Source organism: Gopherus evgoodei, chromosome 4 (assembly GCF_007399415.2).
Source record: "Gopherus evgoodei ecotype Sinaloan lineage chromosome 4, rGopEvg1_v1.p, whole genome shotgun sequence".
Lineage (NCBI taxonomy): Eukaryota > Metazoa > Chordata > Testudines > Testudinidae > Gopherus > Gopherus evgoodei.
In genome coordinates, this window is record NC_044325.1 from 66,646,432 (window position 1) to 66,665,504 (window position 19,073).

General features: G+C 38.8%; 1 protein-coding gene across 6 annotated transcripts in view; it reads right to left on the bottom strand.

Annotated features, from left to right (window-relative positions):
- The window catches only part of ZNF106 (zinc finger protein 106), an 83,681-nt gene that overhangs the window by 45,487 nt on the left and 19,121 nt on the right, over positions 1–19,073 (bottom strand). For 5 of the 6 annotated variants that reach the window (XM_030559580.1, XM_030559577.1, XM_030559578.1 and 2 more), the window contains 7 exons: positions 16,562–16,762; positions 10,008–12,152; positions 8,412–9,054; positions 6,613–6,682; positions 5,047–5,201; positions 4,877–4,937; positions 4,153–4,521 (listed from right to left, as the gene is read on the bottom strand). In XM_030559580.1, the coding sequence (XP_030415440.1) occupies positions 4,153–4,521; positions 4,877–4,937; positions 5,047–5,201; positions 6,613–6,682; positions 8,412–9,054; positions 10,008–12,152; positions 16,562–16,762 (3,644 nt within the window). The remainder of the gene's footprint in view (positions 1–4,152; positions 4,522–4,876; positions 4,938–5,046; positions 5,202–6,612; positions 6,683–8,411; positions 9,055–10,007; positions 12,153–16,561; positions 16,763–19,073) is intronic. The other variant, XM_030559583.1, reaches the window with a different exon arrangement.

Below are 19,073 nucleotides of genomic sequence, written 5' to 3' on the forward strand. Positions count from 1 at the left end.
CCCTATGTGCTGTTTCACACCTGAATTTCATGTGGTGATAAATAAAAACATATCCACTGCCAGTTTTTTCATAATGTAACTGAAATATAGGCAAAGTTAAAATTGCAGAAGGGTGCTTTAAAGACAGTACCTGAGTTTGGACATTCCATTCCTTCTTTAAGCTTCAAAGAATCCTGTGGCACCTTATAGACTAACGGACGTTTTGGAGCATGAGCTTTCGTGAGTGAATACCCACTTCGTCAGATGCATGACATGACATTCACCCACGAAAGGTCATGCTCCAAAACGTCTGTTAGTCTATAAGGTGCCACAGGATTCTTTGCTGCTTTTACAGATCCAGACTAACACGGCTACCCCTCTGATTCTTTAAGCTTGGATCTTAAGAGTTTAGCGGCCAGAACCTCTGACCACCTTGTTGAAATGCAACAACAAAACAGGAAAATAGCAGGAAATTGGCTAGTCCCTCCTGGGATTCAATGTGGGATTATGTCCATGGTAGTGACTATCATTCCAATTTTGGTCATTTATCAATGTAATTTAAATGCTTAATATAGTAAAACCTATATAGGTATGCAGGTTTTAAGTTGGGGATTGTAGGGATAATTATGAAATTTAATCAACCATACTTATGCTAAGAAAATAATATATATTTGGTTTGTGACTGGTACGGAAAAGGGCACAATCAGCAAGTAAAAGAAGGCTGTGAGAATAAGTAATATTACTTAGTGCTGGGAAAATGTATGGTTCAAAAAGTAACTGATCAAATGAAAAGCTGCAGTAACAAGACAAAGAAAAACTGTCAAAGAAAAACAAAAACTGTCCCACTGTTCTGTTGGTAAGCAAAGAAGGGGAGGAGGAGATGAGGAAGGAAAACAACAAGGATAAACTGCTTCAAATTGGGTTTTTGCTAAAGCTAACAAATTAGTTGAACAGTAAAGAGAACCTTCAGATTCATGGTTATGTGTCAGACCTTACTTGATCATGCTGGAGCACACTAGGATGAGACAGTTTTCCCCAGGTCTGGCCTATTTGTAAGAATACTGATCATATGCTCATGAATACTTTATTACTGTATTGTGTGTAGTGACTGCTTATTTTTAGACAGTTAGACATGTTTAGAGCAACTGTATAAAATACCATTTGACTTTTGGATTTAATAAAGGAATTTATGGTTAAATCAGAGTCTGCTGTTCTCCCATATTAATAATGCCAAATACTATTAATTCTAACAATCCCTATTCATGAGACATGGGACAGGCTCCTGACAGAAAGGAGATGCTAACCACATCACAAAAATATTGCTCTTTAGAAATCTCTTTGAAAAAGGTGAGTTAAAGCTTCTGCAGCCTTCCTGAAAAGTTGATAGTTTTCAGTCAGATACAAGATGGTACACATCTGATTCTCTGGGATGACTTTTTAAATTATTCTACTTTAAATGGCCATTCAAGGCTTTTTAATTTTGTAATTAAGGTTTCCTTTCGGGCAATTGCTGAGAAGACAGCATATTTATCAAATTAATTAAAAGCTATTTTTCTGAGCAATTTAAGTTATTTTTGACCACTGCTGATATACACATGGGATGCTCTTAGATCCATATCTAGGCAGAACAAACAAATATTTAAGCAAGCTTTAAACAGTTGTGACCATATCAAATTAGAACATTGGAGTGGCAGGGATGCATGTAAACTGTTCAATTCACATCCTAGATATAACTTGATAGAAGCCAAAAATACAGTTCTTTTTTGTTCATTTAAAGTTAAGATTTTTCTGTACATTATCAGTGTTCTGACTCCTGCCATTTTAAAAAAAACCTTCTGTCACTACATATTTAACATCATTGAAAGGTTTGTTTGTTTTTTTTTCAACAGAAAAAGTTTTCTAATTTACACTGTGAATAAAAACCTAGCTATTTTAAAATGGGGTTTGATGAAATCAAGGTGCTTGCAATCCCTACTAGGAAAACACAGGGGTTAGAGAACTTCCTAAAGAGGAGGTGAAGGGAGGTTGGAGAGAGGGGCATAGCTCAGTGCAATCAACTCAACTCAACTCATCTGCATGTTAAAGAAACAAGGACGTGGAGTTGAATTTTAGGGGAATTTGGAATGCTAGATATAAATCTACGGAAAGTGGGCAAGATATCCACTGGCGAATCTCTGTAAAATGGGTTAGCTTGTTGCATTTTTTTCTAGTGCTGAATTCACGAGGTGGCCGTTGCTCATTTTAACTGTGTGTGTGAGAGAGAGATGAAAACTGATCAATATTGCAAACAGAAATTAATTTGACTATCAAAGACCAACCCACTGTTTAGACTTAATGTATCAAAAAAGAAAGTAGTAGGAAGCATACAGCTGAATGGACTAAAGTTATGAAAACAATTCTTCTAAAGTTTAATAAGAGCACTGAGTTTGAAGATTCTGCAAGACAGACATTATGCCATTGCAGCCACAGCAATCACTTATGTCTCTGTTCCATACCCTCCAGCAGTTCCTCAACATTAGCTGCATGCAGGAGCAGTTCTCTGCTCTTCTTTGATGCCCCCCAAAATGACAAAAATCACTAACTGCGTAAGCCATTAAAAATGGGAAAGACAAATACTTAATAAATAATAATAATAGGAGATATACCTATTTCCCAGAACTGGAAGGGACCTTGAAAGATCATTGAGCCCCCTGCACTAGCAGAACTAAGTACTGATTTTTGCCACAGATCCCTAAGTGGCCCCCTCAAGGATTGAACTCACAACCTTGGGTTTAGCAGGCAATGCTCAAACCACTGAGCTATCCCTCCCACCCTTAACTTGATAAGGCAGTTGGCACCCTTGTTTTAGGCCGAACACCACATTCACGGTAAAACAATATAAGCAATTAAACTAATAATTGCAATACTTTGCCTTGGATATATTTTGTCTATATATCTGTAGACCTACATGTCCCCTACTAGATGCTACAATTGAAAAAGGAAAAATATAATAAATTAAATATATCCACATTAATGCAACATAGTTGAACATAAGAAATATAATAGCTACAAGAATCCATACTAGGAAAAAATCAATCTGAAAGTGCCAAAAAAATTAAATTATGGACTCTTCCGTTTTATATACAAAACTGTAAGCTTTACTTTGGACAATTTACTGTTTATGTTTGAGAAATAAATACGGTTATGAAGTACAACATATAGTATTTTTTTTTTTTTAATAAATTAAAAAGTGTTCTTTTTCTCTGTTTATTTCACTGAGATTGGCCTAGGTTGGGAGAAGAAAGGTCAAACACTGGTTAGGTGTGTGTTTCACCCCGGTCTAGCCCAGGTAGATACAGAGGGTAAGATTTGCAGAAAAGTGCCTGCATTTCATTGGGGGTAAAAATGAGTGGGATTTAGGTTCCTTGGTCTTAAATCCCTTTCAAAAGTAAACTGGAGCTCAGGAGCTTTTATGTATCTATTTTGTTCTTAAACAATCTCTCTCAGTAAATCCAGCTACACTCCAGATTTCAATTTCACAAACATGACCTTTATCCTGCTAGCACTTAAACCCTTGCTTAACTTTACTCATTTTAGTAGTCCCATTCATTTCAATGAGATCACTCACACAAGTAAAATTTAGTATATATGTTGGCAGGATAAAGGCTAAACAGAGAATAATGAAAATAATTTAATACCATTCATGGTAATTCAGATTTCAAGCAATGGAAAGAGGGTAGTTTTAACTATGTGATCTCTGAATCTAGTTATTAAATCCCACTTGTAACTCAAGAGTAATAGAGGATTTTTTTGTTTTTTTAATCCTGTTTGGACCCATCCAGAAAGCACAGAAGATCCTTAATTTAGTTTGGCCAAAAGTGTGCTTAAATCTCTTGCTTAAGCACTTTTTGCCTCATGCAGGTGGCTACCAGTGCTGTACTGCTTCCAGTTACAATACAGACTAGAAGCAAATACAATCTCACTAGCCACTATAATACTATATTATATATACACACACACACTATTTTTAAGGCCCCAATTCTGCAAGATGATTACCGTGGCTGAAGTCAATGGGGGTTTACCCATGCAGAGTAGCTTACAGGTTTGAAGCCTAAATAACTTTTACTCTTTCAACAAAGTGGTTTTCCCCATTCTCACAAAACAAGTTTTTAAAAGGAAGATAAACCAACATACCATCCCTCTGCTGCAGTTCTGCTTGTGCAGTACACACAGAGCCATGGAGCATGGTATTCACACTTCCTTCTCCATGCTCTGGAGACATAGGTTCTTGTTTAATTTGCATTGATGAATCAGGAACAGTGCTGGCAGTGATAGTACTAGGGGTTTGGAACACAGGAGGGGTGCTCACTCGGAGAGAGGCTCCCAAGGGAGTACCAGAAGGGGACGTATGGGAGGAGAGACGTGAAGAAGTCTCCAGAAGGGGAAAGAAGTGACTCGAAGGAGGAAGAGCTAGATCAGCTGTTGTCATGGATCTGCTAATTCTTCTTTCATCTGAGATGCTGCAGGTGAGCTGTTCTGACCTCTCAGGAGGTTCATACGTTTCTAGAGAAAGAAGGAGCAAATGCCCATACGTTAACTGTTTGGGGAAGTTTGGTTTTAACAGCTCAAGAGGAAATAAATGGAGACAAGAAGGAAAAAAATTCAATCAAGAGTTTACTGAGCTCACTACATGACACTTCTGAAAAGACATCCAATCTGAATAGTAGAAAGCTTTACAGTGCAACACAGGAATGGCCTAACAAAACCGGACATGGGAAGCTTACTAAGTTGTACCAACCTATCCTGAACTTTCATGAGCAAATTCTAAGTTAAACTGAATACAAGATCAGCACACAAGCTTAAGCTTACAGAATATAAGTCAGAATGCTAGGGCTGCAATTTTGTTAAATCTCAGTACCTTGTAGCCCCTGCAGGATCTGAATTCTCTGACTCCTCAATGCGCTCATCTCCATTGTTATCTGGGAGGGGGGGAGAGGGAGAGAGAAAAAAGTGATTTAATCAGCCCTGTCAAGCACAACTGAAGGCTATTAATTTCTAGTTCAGACAGCACAAAAAGTCTGCAGTTACCTGCTGTTTCAATACAAGGAATCGTTGAACTTCAACATAGGCTGCTTGCAGAGCAGCCCGAGCCTGCAAGAGGCGGTCATCCACACAATGCAGTGACTTGTTCAACTCTTCTTCTTTCAGGGAAATAGACAACAACTGGTCTACCTGAGAACGCTCTGTAAGAGAAATAAGCACAATTTAGAGTGCAGCTCACGTTTTACAATTCATTTTAACAGGTCACTTTTGTGGAGACATCTTCGTAGACTTTTTTGTATCACAGCATTAGGCAAAGAATCCAATAAATCTCATATGATGATTTGGAAGTGTCAGTCAGTACTCCAACAGAAGGGGAAGCAGGACTGGAAGAACAGAGAGATTGTCAAAAGGCTGCAGGAGAATGCCACAGAAGGGGCATTTTTGGCCCTATTTCCCTGGAGCTTTTCTGGCAGGAAGTTTTATTTGTCCTCCAGGCCTTCACAACAGGGAACAAAGCAGATACTTCACTAGACAGGCATAAGCTGCATCTGCTTCTTAGCAAGACAGACGAAGTGGGGGAAGTATGACTATATATCAGCATGAGGATGATGATGATCTGAATTCAAAAATCCTGTAACCAGAATTGGCTATCAGCCCTCTGACATGACCAAACGGGGAAAAAAAAAAAAAGCACCCACTTAGCCATACGGGTAGCAGCCATATCATGGAAACTGACTTTATCTTTTGAGGACTGCAGGTCAGTGAGAAGAACAAAATTTCCTGCTGGTAGGCTATGATCATTATCATCCATTTGATGAAATCAACATTCTTTACAATCAATTTGGTCTCAACACTCATGCGAGGAAGGTCTCATCTGCTTCTTAAGGTTGAGAAAATGGTGGCAAAGAAAAATTAAGTGATATGCCCCAAAAATCACACAGAAAATGTGCAGGACCAGGAACAGAACCGTGATATCCTGACTCCAAGTCATATGCCTTAACAAAGCCATCCTTCCTCTCCGTGAGATGGAAAATGTCATTCAGGTGTTGGAACAAGATTCCAAAGGAACAGCAAAATGTTTTACAAAAATACTTCTTAATTTAGCTTTTGGTAGCACTCAGCCCAGTAACACTTTTACTTCACTACACATTATATACAAAAGAAATATCAGAAAAGCTTCAAAAGTAAATTATAGCTCACATTTTAAGGTTGTGTGAGAGCAAGAACAGACTAAGGAAGCCATCTTACACAATAAGGTGGAGTAGAACAAGAATACTCTCACTTTCTGCCTCTGCTCCCAACATTACCTACCTGTCAATATCCAGTTACATCTTGGCTGACATCTTCACAGGCACCTTTTTGTATGCCTTTAGTGAGCACAACGTCCCAGTCAGCCACAGGCACAGAACTGCAGTGTTCATGTAGGACAAGCCTACAAGGTATCAGAGGCCTTGCAGTGTTCAGCCAGGAAACTGGGAGAGGGGGAAGAGGGGGAAGCGCAAACCGAAAAAATCACAATGAAGAGGAGAGATGCCTGTTATCAAGGCAGTATTGGCATATACTCATAACTCTTCATGCTGTGTCCTCCCACACATACCTGGTATCACTTACCTTTTTTGCCTTTAATTTTCCTTCTTTTATTCTTTGTTTCTAGACTTGGGATTTCAGGAGACGATCCCTCCTAAAAGTTATAAATAGAAAAGCTCATTCATTAAAGTTAGAACAATATAATTAAAAAACTTAAGTCTACATCCTACAAATATCTAGGGCTACAATAAGAATTTAAATATCTACCATGTCTTTCCCAGGGAAGTCTAGATTAAAGCCAGAGGAGAGAACATATGCGGAAGAATTTTGTTATAACGCCATTCACTCATACTTTGTTGCCTCTTCTCTCAAAAGAGAAAGGAGCTAGAAATAAATTTCCTGCTTCCACTTGGCCAAGATGTTCTCCTTCATGTCTGTCTAATGTCGTTTACTGTGATAAGAGCATGAATGGGGAAATAAGACCACTTATAATCTAGAAAGGGACAAATACCATGCTAAATAAAGTTTCAAATGAAAAAGGGACACACACAGAAAGAGTCATTGGGCCCAAGACAGACAAGATTACTGGAGCACATGGTAAAAAAAATAAAAATAAATTTTCCCAGGTATTTTTTCTTCCATGGCATAATTTTAAAGACATCCTTACTACAAAAGTGTATTTCTCTTTTTAATGTTCAGCCATAAAACCAAGCATTACCAGAAAACCAACTGTTCCATGGTTGCTTAACATTCCTAGTAGGTCCTGAAACATGATCAGCATTCTACTGAAGACATTCATTTCCAGAGGCAAGAGGCCAAGTCTAGAAGTTCTGGACAGTGGCAGTTTTCTATTCTTTAAACCACAGGAAATCTTAAAAAGAGCTGGAAGTATCATGAAGGCATCTTTCATCCACCTTGTCTAATTTTTTTTTTTTTAAAGTCAGTTAAAAACACACTCAATCTAAGAGGACAAAAAAATATTTGCAATTATATTGTACTGGATATCTATCCTGGGTCAAACCACCACAAAGGTCCTGTGAACACAATCCTTTCAGTAGAGATACTGTACAGAAGGGAAACAAGAAATGCCAAGAATCAGTGTGTTTGTCCTGGCCAATATTAGAGTTTGCCTATAAATATACAGTAACTCCTCGCTTAACGTTATAGTTATGTTCCTGAAAAATGCTACTTTAAGTGAAATGATGTTAAGCGAATCCAATTTCCCCATAAGAATTAATGTCAATGGTGTGTGGGGGTGTGTGTTAGGTTCCAGGGAAATTTTTTTCGCCAGACAAAATACATACATATACAGCATAAGTTTTAAACAATTTTAAAACAATTTAATACTATACTCACCAATGATGACTGTGATGCTTGGTTGAGGAAGGGGCGTTGTGGGGCTGGGGTGCAAGGGGCTTGCCCCACTCCGCCTGACCGGCGCTCCTGCTGGGGGGGTGGGGGGGGTAGGGCCATTGGGGCTTGTCCCGCTCCATCTGCCCAGCATTTCAGCTGGGGAGTAGAGTCGGGGCCTGGGGACTTATCCCATTCCACCATCCCGGAACTCTGTGGGCTGGAATGCCAGGTGGGTGGAATGGGGTAAGCCCACACACCCCGACCCAGCTCTTGGCAGCAGTCCTAGCGCGGCCGGAGCAACCGCGGGCCCTCCAGGACTCCCCCCGTCCCACACCTCCAGCAGCACCCCCTCTTAAGATTCAATCAGAAGTATTTATGGTACAAGTTATCGACAGGTCAAGAGCCATGATTTTTTGTTTCTGTCCATAACTTTTTAAAAATACCAGTGATTAAATCCTAAACTTAATGACAACCAACAAGAGAAACATTTCTATTGCTAATATCCTGAAGATATACAGAACTACACTTACTCCAGTTGCTCTTCTTTTCTTTCCAATTCCCTGGCTGTCATTCTGCTCAGTTCCAGATGTACAGCTGCTGTCTGTAGCTGCATCTACAGAGTTTGATCCTGCATGCACTGAAGCTCCATTTGAAGCCAAAACGTTTCCTTCTCCTGTGAGCTCTAATGCATTTTTGTTTTCAAGAAGTGGTATTCTACATTCTGGGCTCTCCTGATCTTGTTTTGTGGTAAATACTGTGAGGCTTGTAACATCAGAGGGAGTATGTAGGCTGTGTCTCCTTCCGTTGATAATAGTTTCAGTTCTTTCAGACATGAATGGTGATGAGGGGAGAGAGGATGTCTCTTGTTTGAAGTTGGCCACATTATCAGCGCTTGTTTTATATACAGGTGCTATAAAATGTGAATGGCAGGCTGGAATAATTTGCTTTTGCTCACTTTCCTTTGTTGTGGCTGGGTCACTGAAGAAGCCATAAACAGAAGCAGTCCTGTCCACAACACTGCTTTCGGAGAGGCTGCGTTTCCTAGCTGATCCAGATACTGCAATGGAAATCCCTTCCCACTGGAATCCTTCTAGGCTGGACAGCTCAGGTTCTTCACCCAAATCAAGACCTTCCTGCTCGTTCTGAACAAGTGGCACCATCTCTATGCCAAATCTAAAAAACAAACAAAAAAAACATTGTAAATGTATAAGAGCAGAAGACAGGCACTGAAAGAAATCTTGAAAAAAAGAAAAATTTTACATATATAGCCAGATATACACTGATGGACTAAAAGATGACAACACTGCTGTTGTGCTGCCTTTTGTGTAATCTAAAAAGGAAGGACCCCAGCTGCATAACTTCATTATTGAGCTAGTGCTTAGTTAGCCATGACATTATTTTCAAACACAAAAGCAGGATTTTCATTAGCTCTAGGGTGAAGCGAAGGTCAATTTGGCCCTCTTAGTTTGATGTCAGAAACCTGTAAAGAAGTTCTTGTCAGAGTTGTAATGCAGCATGCTACCCTCTTATACAGGGTAGATCTGAAACAGAATTTTAAAATAGATAAGTAAAGTTACTATAGTTTTCAGACACTCATTACAGAATTACCTGCTTCAAAGACTGATGAGACAATAAGATGTTGCAGTTACAAGACAGACTGAAAATACTTGTCTTCACATTAAGTTTAAAGGCAGTTTCAATGTATATGATATTGAGAATCACTATTTAGATTTTTTTTTAAATGTACAAATCGCTAATAATTAAAAAATAGAATTACTACAGCAAGGGATGCATTCAACTTGCCTGTGATGATGTAAGTACTTCTCAGTATTTGATCACATGCAAAAAAAATGTTCATATTATACCTATTCATGTTTGTAGTTAACAGAACTTTAAAATACAACCTAATGTTACCAGTGTCATACGTATTGAATTGTTAGTCACAAACTATGATCAGAATCAACTTCTTGCTTGAAGTAGCAGGCAAGTGTGTGCATATGTGTCTTTATAGACAGACAAATATGGTATGGTAGAATTCATCTCTGCAGTTCTTCAAATGCTCGTCTTTAGAGTCTTGTGACTCAGATATAACAAGATCCATGTTTGAAAGTTAAAAGGTTACAAACCTTGGTAAACCCTTGCCAAGCTCCTGTTTCTTCTTTGTTACTTGCTGGATGACCTGTTCCCAGTTTATGTTTCTTCGGGATGCACTAAGAATCTGCCTCAGGGTTGGTTTAAGTCCAGACTCCTTCTCAGTCTCATTCTTTCGATGACCACTAACATTTCGAATACGTCGTGCATTGTTGAGGTTGGGCTCAGGAAGATGTGCCCCAACTTTACTCTTCAAACTGATATGTCGTGTCAGATCTCTTTGGAGGGAAGCAGGGAGGCCAAGTTTACTTAATTCAGGAAGAAGAGGGCCTGAAGGTTGGCCACCACCTCCTTTTTGCAGTTCATGATCTAAATTGTCTTCAAAGCCTTCCATATCAAAATGATGATTTGATTTGACAGGATCTTCACCTTTCCCTTCCTGAGAGATTTTCAGCTCATCACTTAAATTGTTTTGAAGGCTTGATGGGTTCACTGACTCCATTTGAAATTCAGAATCTTTTTGCTTCTCAGTTATAATACTTGAATCGAGAGGTTTGACTGATGCTTCTGTGTCACCTTCCTTTCTGGTGGCAACATGTTCACACTCCTGAGGGTCACACGGTGAACAATTATTAATAAAAGGACATAGTTTTTCGACCCCTGCTTCAGTCTTTTCACACTCTTCACTTACATCCTCTAATGTATCAACTCTAGGCTCATTAGTCTTTGAAGAACCTTTCCTGGGTTCCTCTATATTCCAGCCACCATTTAGATCACTCTCTGTATCTCTGTATGAACTTAAGTAAGGATTTTGCAGAGAAAGATTGGTTTGCAACTCTTCTTTGGCTTTTCGTAGTTCTTCACTTAGGCTATCAATAGGCTGTCTCTGGTTTCTGTCAAGCATATCTCTGCTACCTCTTATGCTACAAGCATTGCGCAACTTGGATACATAAGAAGAGGACCGGTTAGTTTCTAAGTTTAGAGCATTCGAACGGTTCTGGAGTTCTCCAGGGGATGATGATAATAGAAGCTTGACATTTTTCAAGAGATTCTTTGGGTCTTGCTTTTGGGAAGATAATTTCATGTCTGGAATAACCAAGAGTGGGGATTTCAGTGATGGTATCCTGCTACTTCTGCTCTCCTCTTGGTCAGATCTTCCTCCACTGGGGCAGTCCGCATTCATCTTGCAAGATTCAAGTTGGTTAGCAGTGGCCTTGTAACAGGGCTGGTTTAAAAGGGTCTCTTCCCACGTTATCAGTTTTGGGAGGCTTGATGTATCTATTTCAAGATCCATCCCTTTCATGGGTGTCTTGAGAAAAGGTACAGATACAGAATCTTTTTTCTCTGAAGTTTTAGGAACATTTTCTTCAGACCATGGCTGCTGGTCTGTAGCTTTCTGGGAGGGGTAAGGAGTCCAGCGATGAATTTTATCTTTGGAAGTGCTGCCACTCTTTCCATTCATCTTGGATATTTTACTCTCTGGTTGTTCAGAAATACTGAAATCCAGTGCCCCCACTGGAGGGAGTTTATCACTAGTAAAATCTAATTGGTCATTTGCCTGCCACTGCCGTGTATACCTTTCCTGATTATATTTAATGGTTTTTTTTTCCCATGCAACACTTCCAACTTCTGTGTGGGGACTATAATTTCCAGTCCTATTTCTTCCCATTTCATGTGTGTCCTCTGTGCCACCAACATTCCAGCCATTTGCACCCTGAGGTCTGGATTTCCAGTTTCTTGCTGCGTTTTTAGAATGCCAAATAGAAAAGTCACCTGTTCCTTCGGAATGCCAGTTGGAATTTCTTCCTTTGACATCTTGATACCATTTTGACATTTCTCCTCCTGCATCTGGATGCCAAAGACCTCCAGAATGCCCATGGTTATCATGTTGACCCGGAAGGCCTGTAGAACCATTTTGATGCCATCCTGAGCATCCCCTGCGATCACTGAGGTGGCGGTCTGCAATAGGGTTCTTCGTAGAATGTGGGAATTTGCCTTGCCTTGGATTCATAAAGCCATCATTTTCCCATTTCCAGTCCCTCTGAGATGGGCCATGATGGTGCCACAAGGATGGATCATAAGTTTCTCTGTCTTTATAAACAGCTCTTTCTTCTCGCCTTCTCTGTGGTCTCCTATCATCGGGTTCTATTTCTCGATTTCTCAAGCAAGCTTCAACTTGCCTAGAAAACATAAGGAAATATGTCTGCTCATTGACTGAAAAGTATATCCCAATCTATCCCAGTTTTGTAAAAGAGGTAACAAGCTCAAACTATTCAAAATGATCTAAAAATATGCCAGAATAAATATATACACATTAAGCCTTAGATGTAAAGCAGGCTAGTAGTAACAATACCACCACATAGGATAGCAAGTTCAGGTTGTTTTGGCAGGACACTGGTTTCCCAAACTACTAACATCTGGAAATGGCTATGCACTTTGCCTCTGGAGCAGAAAACCTATAATTCTTACTGCTTTCCTAATCCATTCTAGCAATGATGTCTGCTTAAGACAGCCAACTTCTCTTGTTTGTTCCACAAAGCCTGCATAGAGTGAAAACACTGACAATACCTCTCCAAAAAGCCCTTGCACCTCTATGGGGTACAGTTAAAAAACAAAGCAAACAAGCAAAACAAACAAACAAAACATTTTAAGTTAATACCAGATGTGAAAAGTGGCAAAATAAATCAGTATTTTAAATGTCATCAAGTTATACCATGACCAAAAAAAAAAAAAAGTTTCATTCACATAAGGTCCCTCCAAACAGTCAGTTATCATGCCGTCATTTGGATCATTTACTTATTTGTATTACAGCATCACCTACATGCTCCAACCAAGATTAATGTCACATTGTACTAGGCACAGTATAAACATGTAAGAGATTTTAAGCACTTCAGGGAAGGGACAAAGGAAGAGGGGAAAAAAAGATGCAGCATGGCCTCTGATTTAGGTTTGGGCCTCTAGGGGCTACTGTAATACAAATACAAGGCATGCAATGGTTAGCAAGTGTCAGCTTAGTTTCATTTTTGGGGGGACTGTGAGGTGTATTTTTCCCATATGTAAATGTACACAAATTTGATGTACTGTGGTATAGATATGGGTTGAGGAGGAAATGCAGGAAGTGATGAGTTAACAAGAAGAAAGGAAGCTATAAACGGGGGTCAAATGGGACGCTTTCCCTGGCATTTCAAGAGTCACAATTTATTAATAGGCAGAAAACGTAATAAGAATTTGGTAGGTTACAAAAATAGCTAACCAATACTTAGCAAAGTTGCTTGCAGAAAAGATGACACAAGATAGACAACTTCTTCCTTTCAAGTCCCATTACATGGCTGTCTCAACCTATACTGTACAATTTAATCTGTAATTAATTTGATTTGTTATCTTTTGGGATCAGATTGGGGAAAATGAGGTGGCACTCACCAAATCTTCACCCTTTGGTGGAACCAAAAACAAGATAGCACTCAGATTGCCCAGATCATAAACATGATTATACCTCTCTCTTATGTACTCTGATCAGAGTGACATATTTTATAATGTGGCCATTTAAATCATCATAAGGTTTCATGGTCAAAACACCTCTGAAACAAATGGGGCCAACTGATATGTATCAGGATTATTGTTTCATGATGTTTTCATCACTTAGCTTTCAAAACATGAACAGTGTTGCTTTGTAACCTGAACAGCTACAGACTTAATTTTCTATTTAAAAGCTTAAAGTACTAGATTAAACATCCATGATCTGCACCAATCTGATTCCTAATTCTCTTAAACTGGCATCAAACAGCATCCCAGCATATTATTTTATTTGCAGTGAAAAAGCTACTCTAAATACATCAAATGGAAATGATTAATTTAGTTGCTACGTTCCATTTGTCTCTCTACTGGCTCTCTCCAAGCTTGGAGAGCAAACATGCTGTGAAAGGCTGCATAATGTTCTCTTATTCAAAACTCAGCTTCCAAGTTGGTAAAATACATATTTGCTTTTCCATTCCCATAAAATGAAAGCTGATATTTTTAATTTAGCTTTGTAAAACTGTCATGAATGTTTGTCAGGTTAAGTGCAAGATCCTCTCCCCATGCTTACCATTACATCCCAAAATTGCTTCATCTGTTGTTTTTTTTTTTTTTTTTTTTGGGGGGGGGGGGAGGCGGCGCGTTACTTGCCCTTGGCAAGCAGAATTTTACAAAGTAGCTTTAAATTTTTAACCCAAGTATTGTAATTAAGCTTTTTCCTTGCACTTCCAATTACATCATTCCATCACCCATGGGATGTTTTTACTCCATTCCAGAAGAATGACTAAGCAATGACTTTCACTTTAATTAAAGGAAGTCTACAAAGTGAAAATGAGACAACACTTCTTTCAATTTGCCAGTGAATGGACTGTAAAAAAAGTTAAGACCAAAAGACAAGATATTCCCTATTCTACAAGCTCTTTCCCCAACCCATGTGTCTCAAAGTGTGACTGAGCAATTTATTTGAGTAGAATATTGGTAAATTCATTCTCTCCCTACCTGGCAATCAAGATCTTTTTAATGAAGATTATATATCCTGTAAGTGCAAAGTATTACTGTTAGGATGAACTGGTAAAGATTAGAAGGAAAGTTAGGCTGAGGAAAGCAGTTATTCAAATTGCTGGAGAAAACAACAACGAGACTCTTTCTTGATTTTGAGAGTTCCTGTAGGACAGTTAGGTATTAAAGACCTAAGCGGGCTTGGTTTCAGACATGAGACAAAAACATTTTGTCTAGTTCTGAAATGAGACCTCAGCCTATCCTTGAAATATGCAATAAGAGGCCTAGAAAGACTCTCTCTTGAGCACATAGCTATTGCCCTTTGGTAGTCTGCTAGCAGGCAGATATAAATGAAGATTATATTTGGGCTTGGCAGGATATCAAGAACAAAGTAGATCTATAACACATGCATTCAAAGATAAATGCTGCCTTAATGCTAGTGGTGCAGGTCTCAAGGTCAGCAATCTGTACACTAGGACTATTTATCCTGCAAAAATGGAATTTAAGTGAAAGATCCTTGTTAACTGGCCTAAGAAAGAATGGATCCTTGTAGGTCACAGGAAGGGCAGGACGAGGGAAGTTTCATATCACAACATTTGCCTCTACAACACCTGGCTGTGGATAAATTGAGAACTTTACATTCCATCCCTCTTTTTTAAGCTTTCAGCATGCATTAAAGTGACTTCTGCCTCCTGTGAAATGGATGTGAAATTGTCATATGGTTTACTGCATAAGGAAAAGTGAGCTCTAATATAAGAAGCCAAGACAGGAATGGTGTCTAAATAGCAGCATCTTTGAGTCAAATAGCTGACAACTACATTCTGTTTGGAGGGAAATATGAATCTATGAACCTAAATAAGTTAATGATGTACACAACAAAATTAACACTCCCTATCTACCCAGTGCTTCCCTTACCCCCGAGCTACTTCCAACAGGGAAATTTTAAAAGATTTTAAGTGGGCTAAGAACACTAAATGCAGAAGACCCCATTCCTGTGGCCAGTGTATCCAAGGAATGTAATAACTCTAAAACAATGCTGAGCATCGTAGCACAAAAGTGAGTACCAGGCATCACAGTTACTAGAATGATGGAACCAGTGGAAAATCTAAAAATCTTCATAGTCCTGGTTGGTATCCAAAGAGTCTAGACTGGGCAGGCAATTACCTCATTTTTATGGTCTCTTGGTCAGGTCAAAGGAGAGCTCAAACTTATTACACACGATGGTTGGGGTCCCCAGCCATAAAATAAAATTAAAAAAGGAAAAACCTATGTCCCCCCTCTTATAGTGTTACAGTAACATGTTCTTACTCTTTAAACTGTATATTATAAAATTAACATGGCACTAGCAATGCACACTCACAAAAGTGTCAGATGCAGGCTAAATGCTGAAACAGAAATCTTATATGCTATGTAGCGTAACTTTACCCATTCATACCGAGCAGTAATGTTTAGCTAATGATGAACAAAAAAAAAAAGAAAAGCATTTCATTTAAGACTTCAGTGCATTTCAGGATGACTTTTAGATTGTCACCCAAAATAAGAGATTTTAATTCGTTTTAGAGATCATAAATAAGAACTGTAAAATAAAAGCATCAAGTTATACCCAACAAGAGTTTGCAAGAGGGTAATTTTGTAGGGCAAATGATACTAATACTGCTGCTAGAATTATTGGAACATTTTATTCAACTGTATGCTTATGAGAATATAAAATATTTGCATAGAGATGTTGAATGCTCTTGAATCCTTAAGAAGCACACAAGGAATTCCAGTTCAAGGCCTTGTGATGCTACAAGTGAAACTGTTTCATCTCTGCTGTGGACTAGGCTGAGCTTTATTTTCCAAGCACTGCAGTAAACCTCACAACTATCAGAACTGAAAATGATCAAATGAAATGTTTGTGTTTAGACACACAAGCTGCATCCTACAGGTAGTTACCATAAACTGGTCTTATGATCAACATACTGGTTGCATGCAGACTGCACTTCAAACATACTTCTATCTTGGCAGCATTTCTCCACACCCAGAACAGCTTTAATGGAATTCTTAATAGAAGAAGAAGACGACGACGAATACTTACCGGTTCTGTTCCTTCCTTTGTTTGATTAGTTGAATTAGTTCCTTGTCAAAGTACTCTTCATCAGCCTTTTCTTTCCGTTCGTCTTCCTCTCTGTCGTGGGCATCGATATTGTCTTTGTGCAGCTGGCTGGAGATGTGCTTGGCATATGCTGACAAGCCCACCACTGTCACTCTGCACACCTGGCACTTGTGGTTGCTGTCCCTGGGGAAAGAGGGAGAGGATGGACATTCAATCCTTCCCACAGGCATGGTAGACAACTCAGATCTTACTCTGTTTCCTCTGAATATGCCAGTTTTCTTAACCAATTGCTGGTGCACTAGGCACTATAATTTTGCTCAATACACTAAAACTGTTTGAATTTTCAGGCTTTTCTTTTTTCCTATAGCAATTTTCCCCAACTTCTGGGGCTTCTTGTGATCAATTTTTAGAGATTTTTTTCCAACAATCAAGAGGTAAAAAACTTGGGAATAGAGCGATATAAATTTGTGGGAGGCAGGGAATTCTTCTTGGATTGCTGTACTCAAAACCTTATCAGAGGAAACATAGTGAGAGGAGGTGGAGTGGAGGGCTTACAGAGCTAGCAGGAGCTGCTCTGAAGCACATCCATGGTGCCAGCTGCACTGGAGAAGCCTGGTGACAGCTTCTACATTTAATCTCTGCCTCATGCTTTCCCCCAGTGAAAGCTAGAAGAGGGAGGAGGGGGTATACTGCTACAGCCAATCCTAATACAGTGTAACCTAAACTGGGACAGCTGAGACCTCTGCTTGGAATTCAAAGACTCCATAGCACAGCAAGTGATGGGAGGGATCTTAGTTCACTGTACTTTATTTGGTTCAAATGATGCATGAGGTCTGCTTTCTACTTTAGAAGGCTTATCTTAAAAAATAAAATTATTTCAGTTGCAGGAAGTTGACAGCTGTGTCAGACAAATGGTTTTACTAAAGTGTCCGTGAATATTGCAGTAAAACTACTATTAAAATCAATCAAATCAGTATTTAATGTTTATTAAAAAGCCTACAATATAGTGCTTGACCAATCCTTTAGTTAAGCTAATGGTTAAAAAAGTAAAAGATAAAATAAGTCCATTGGTAAGTTAAGTAGAATTGAGCAGAAAAAACACATGTGTTCTGAGCCAAGCAAATAGTGTGGTGGGACCAACATAGGGCCCACTGCCTGCCTCACTGATGCTTTCTTGCACCCCACTGTCTTGTTTACAGAAGCAGCACTGAATGCTCCTATGTCTCAAATATAGAGATTATGTACTAGAATGCCCAAATATATGAATGGAAATAAAGTGGGAAGTGGTGAGGAACCTGGGATCCATGTAAAGATTAAAAGCAAAACTAAAAGCCACATTTAGACTAGTCATTGGGACAGGTGAATTATCCTGCCTTTTCCCAAAACAGCAATATAAGTGACTGGAGCTCAGGTCATTAGCTCACATCTAATATATTTAGAAAACTCAACTTGTACATCAAAAGGTCAATACTAAATGAACAAAACAAAAAACTTGTTTTGTATTAAAGCTTTGTTCCACTTCATATTCTAATTGCCTTTACTGAAGTGATGAAAAATCCCCATCTCATGGATTGGAAATATCTTCATTATTCAGTTAAATGTTTCCATCAAAGAAACCAGAGGCTCAAGAATCTTGCCTCCACCTCTGCAGTTTCTAACAGTATGAAAGAAATCCAGAAGAAAAAAAATTTACCACCCGCAAAATTTTAAGCCAGCATCCTTATCTGAGCCATGCTTAAAGAAGGGTCGCCAGCTGGTTGTTAAATAAAGGTCTGCGCCTTTCAAAAAGGCTTTGAAATGAACAGGTGATTTTAAAAGACTTTTTCTATTTTTTTCCTACTAGTAAAGTGTGATCTATAGTACACAGTAAAGGTATTTAAACAGTCATATCAGTCAAAAAGGCCATATGTTTAGGAAGTTTAAGTATATAAAGTGGTGTTTCTATTAATTAAATTGAGAGTCTCAGTTTCAAATGTGCAGAACAAGTGCAGTTATAAGTAAAATACATATTTTTCTTTCGATCAGCCCTACAAACTCAACCTGGGATTTGTGCACCAGACTGGGTTCTTTCTTTTGCACACATTACCAACAGTAATAAAGATGCTGGAGATCACATTATGCTGTATGACACCTGTATTACCTCATCTTCAGTGGTTTAGCACAAGCTGAACCAAATGAAAGTTAGTTAACGGTTTTGCTAATGCACAGGCAGGTATAGAATACCGCTCACTCTCTTAACTGTGTTAACTATGAACTGCCAGGAATAAAATATAGTAAAGCTTACTTTTTGCTAAAATTGTCAAAAGAGGGAGAAACAGGGAGAGTGTCTAAATGGATGTCATTTTTACATACTCATTTATCATAGTAGAGCTATACTTTAAATGTAAGGACCTTTTACCCAACTGGACATAAAAAAAAAAGAAAAACCTAATGGTACCTATTATAATACCTGACATTTCTAGGAAATCTCAAAGTCCTTCACAAATACAGGTTT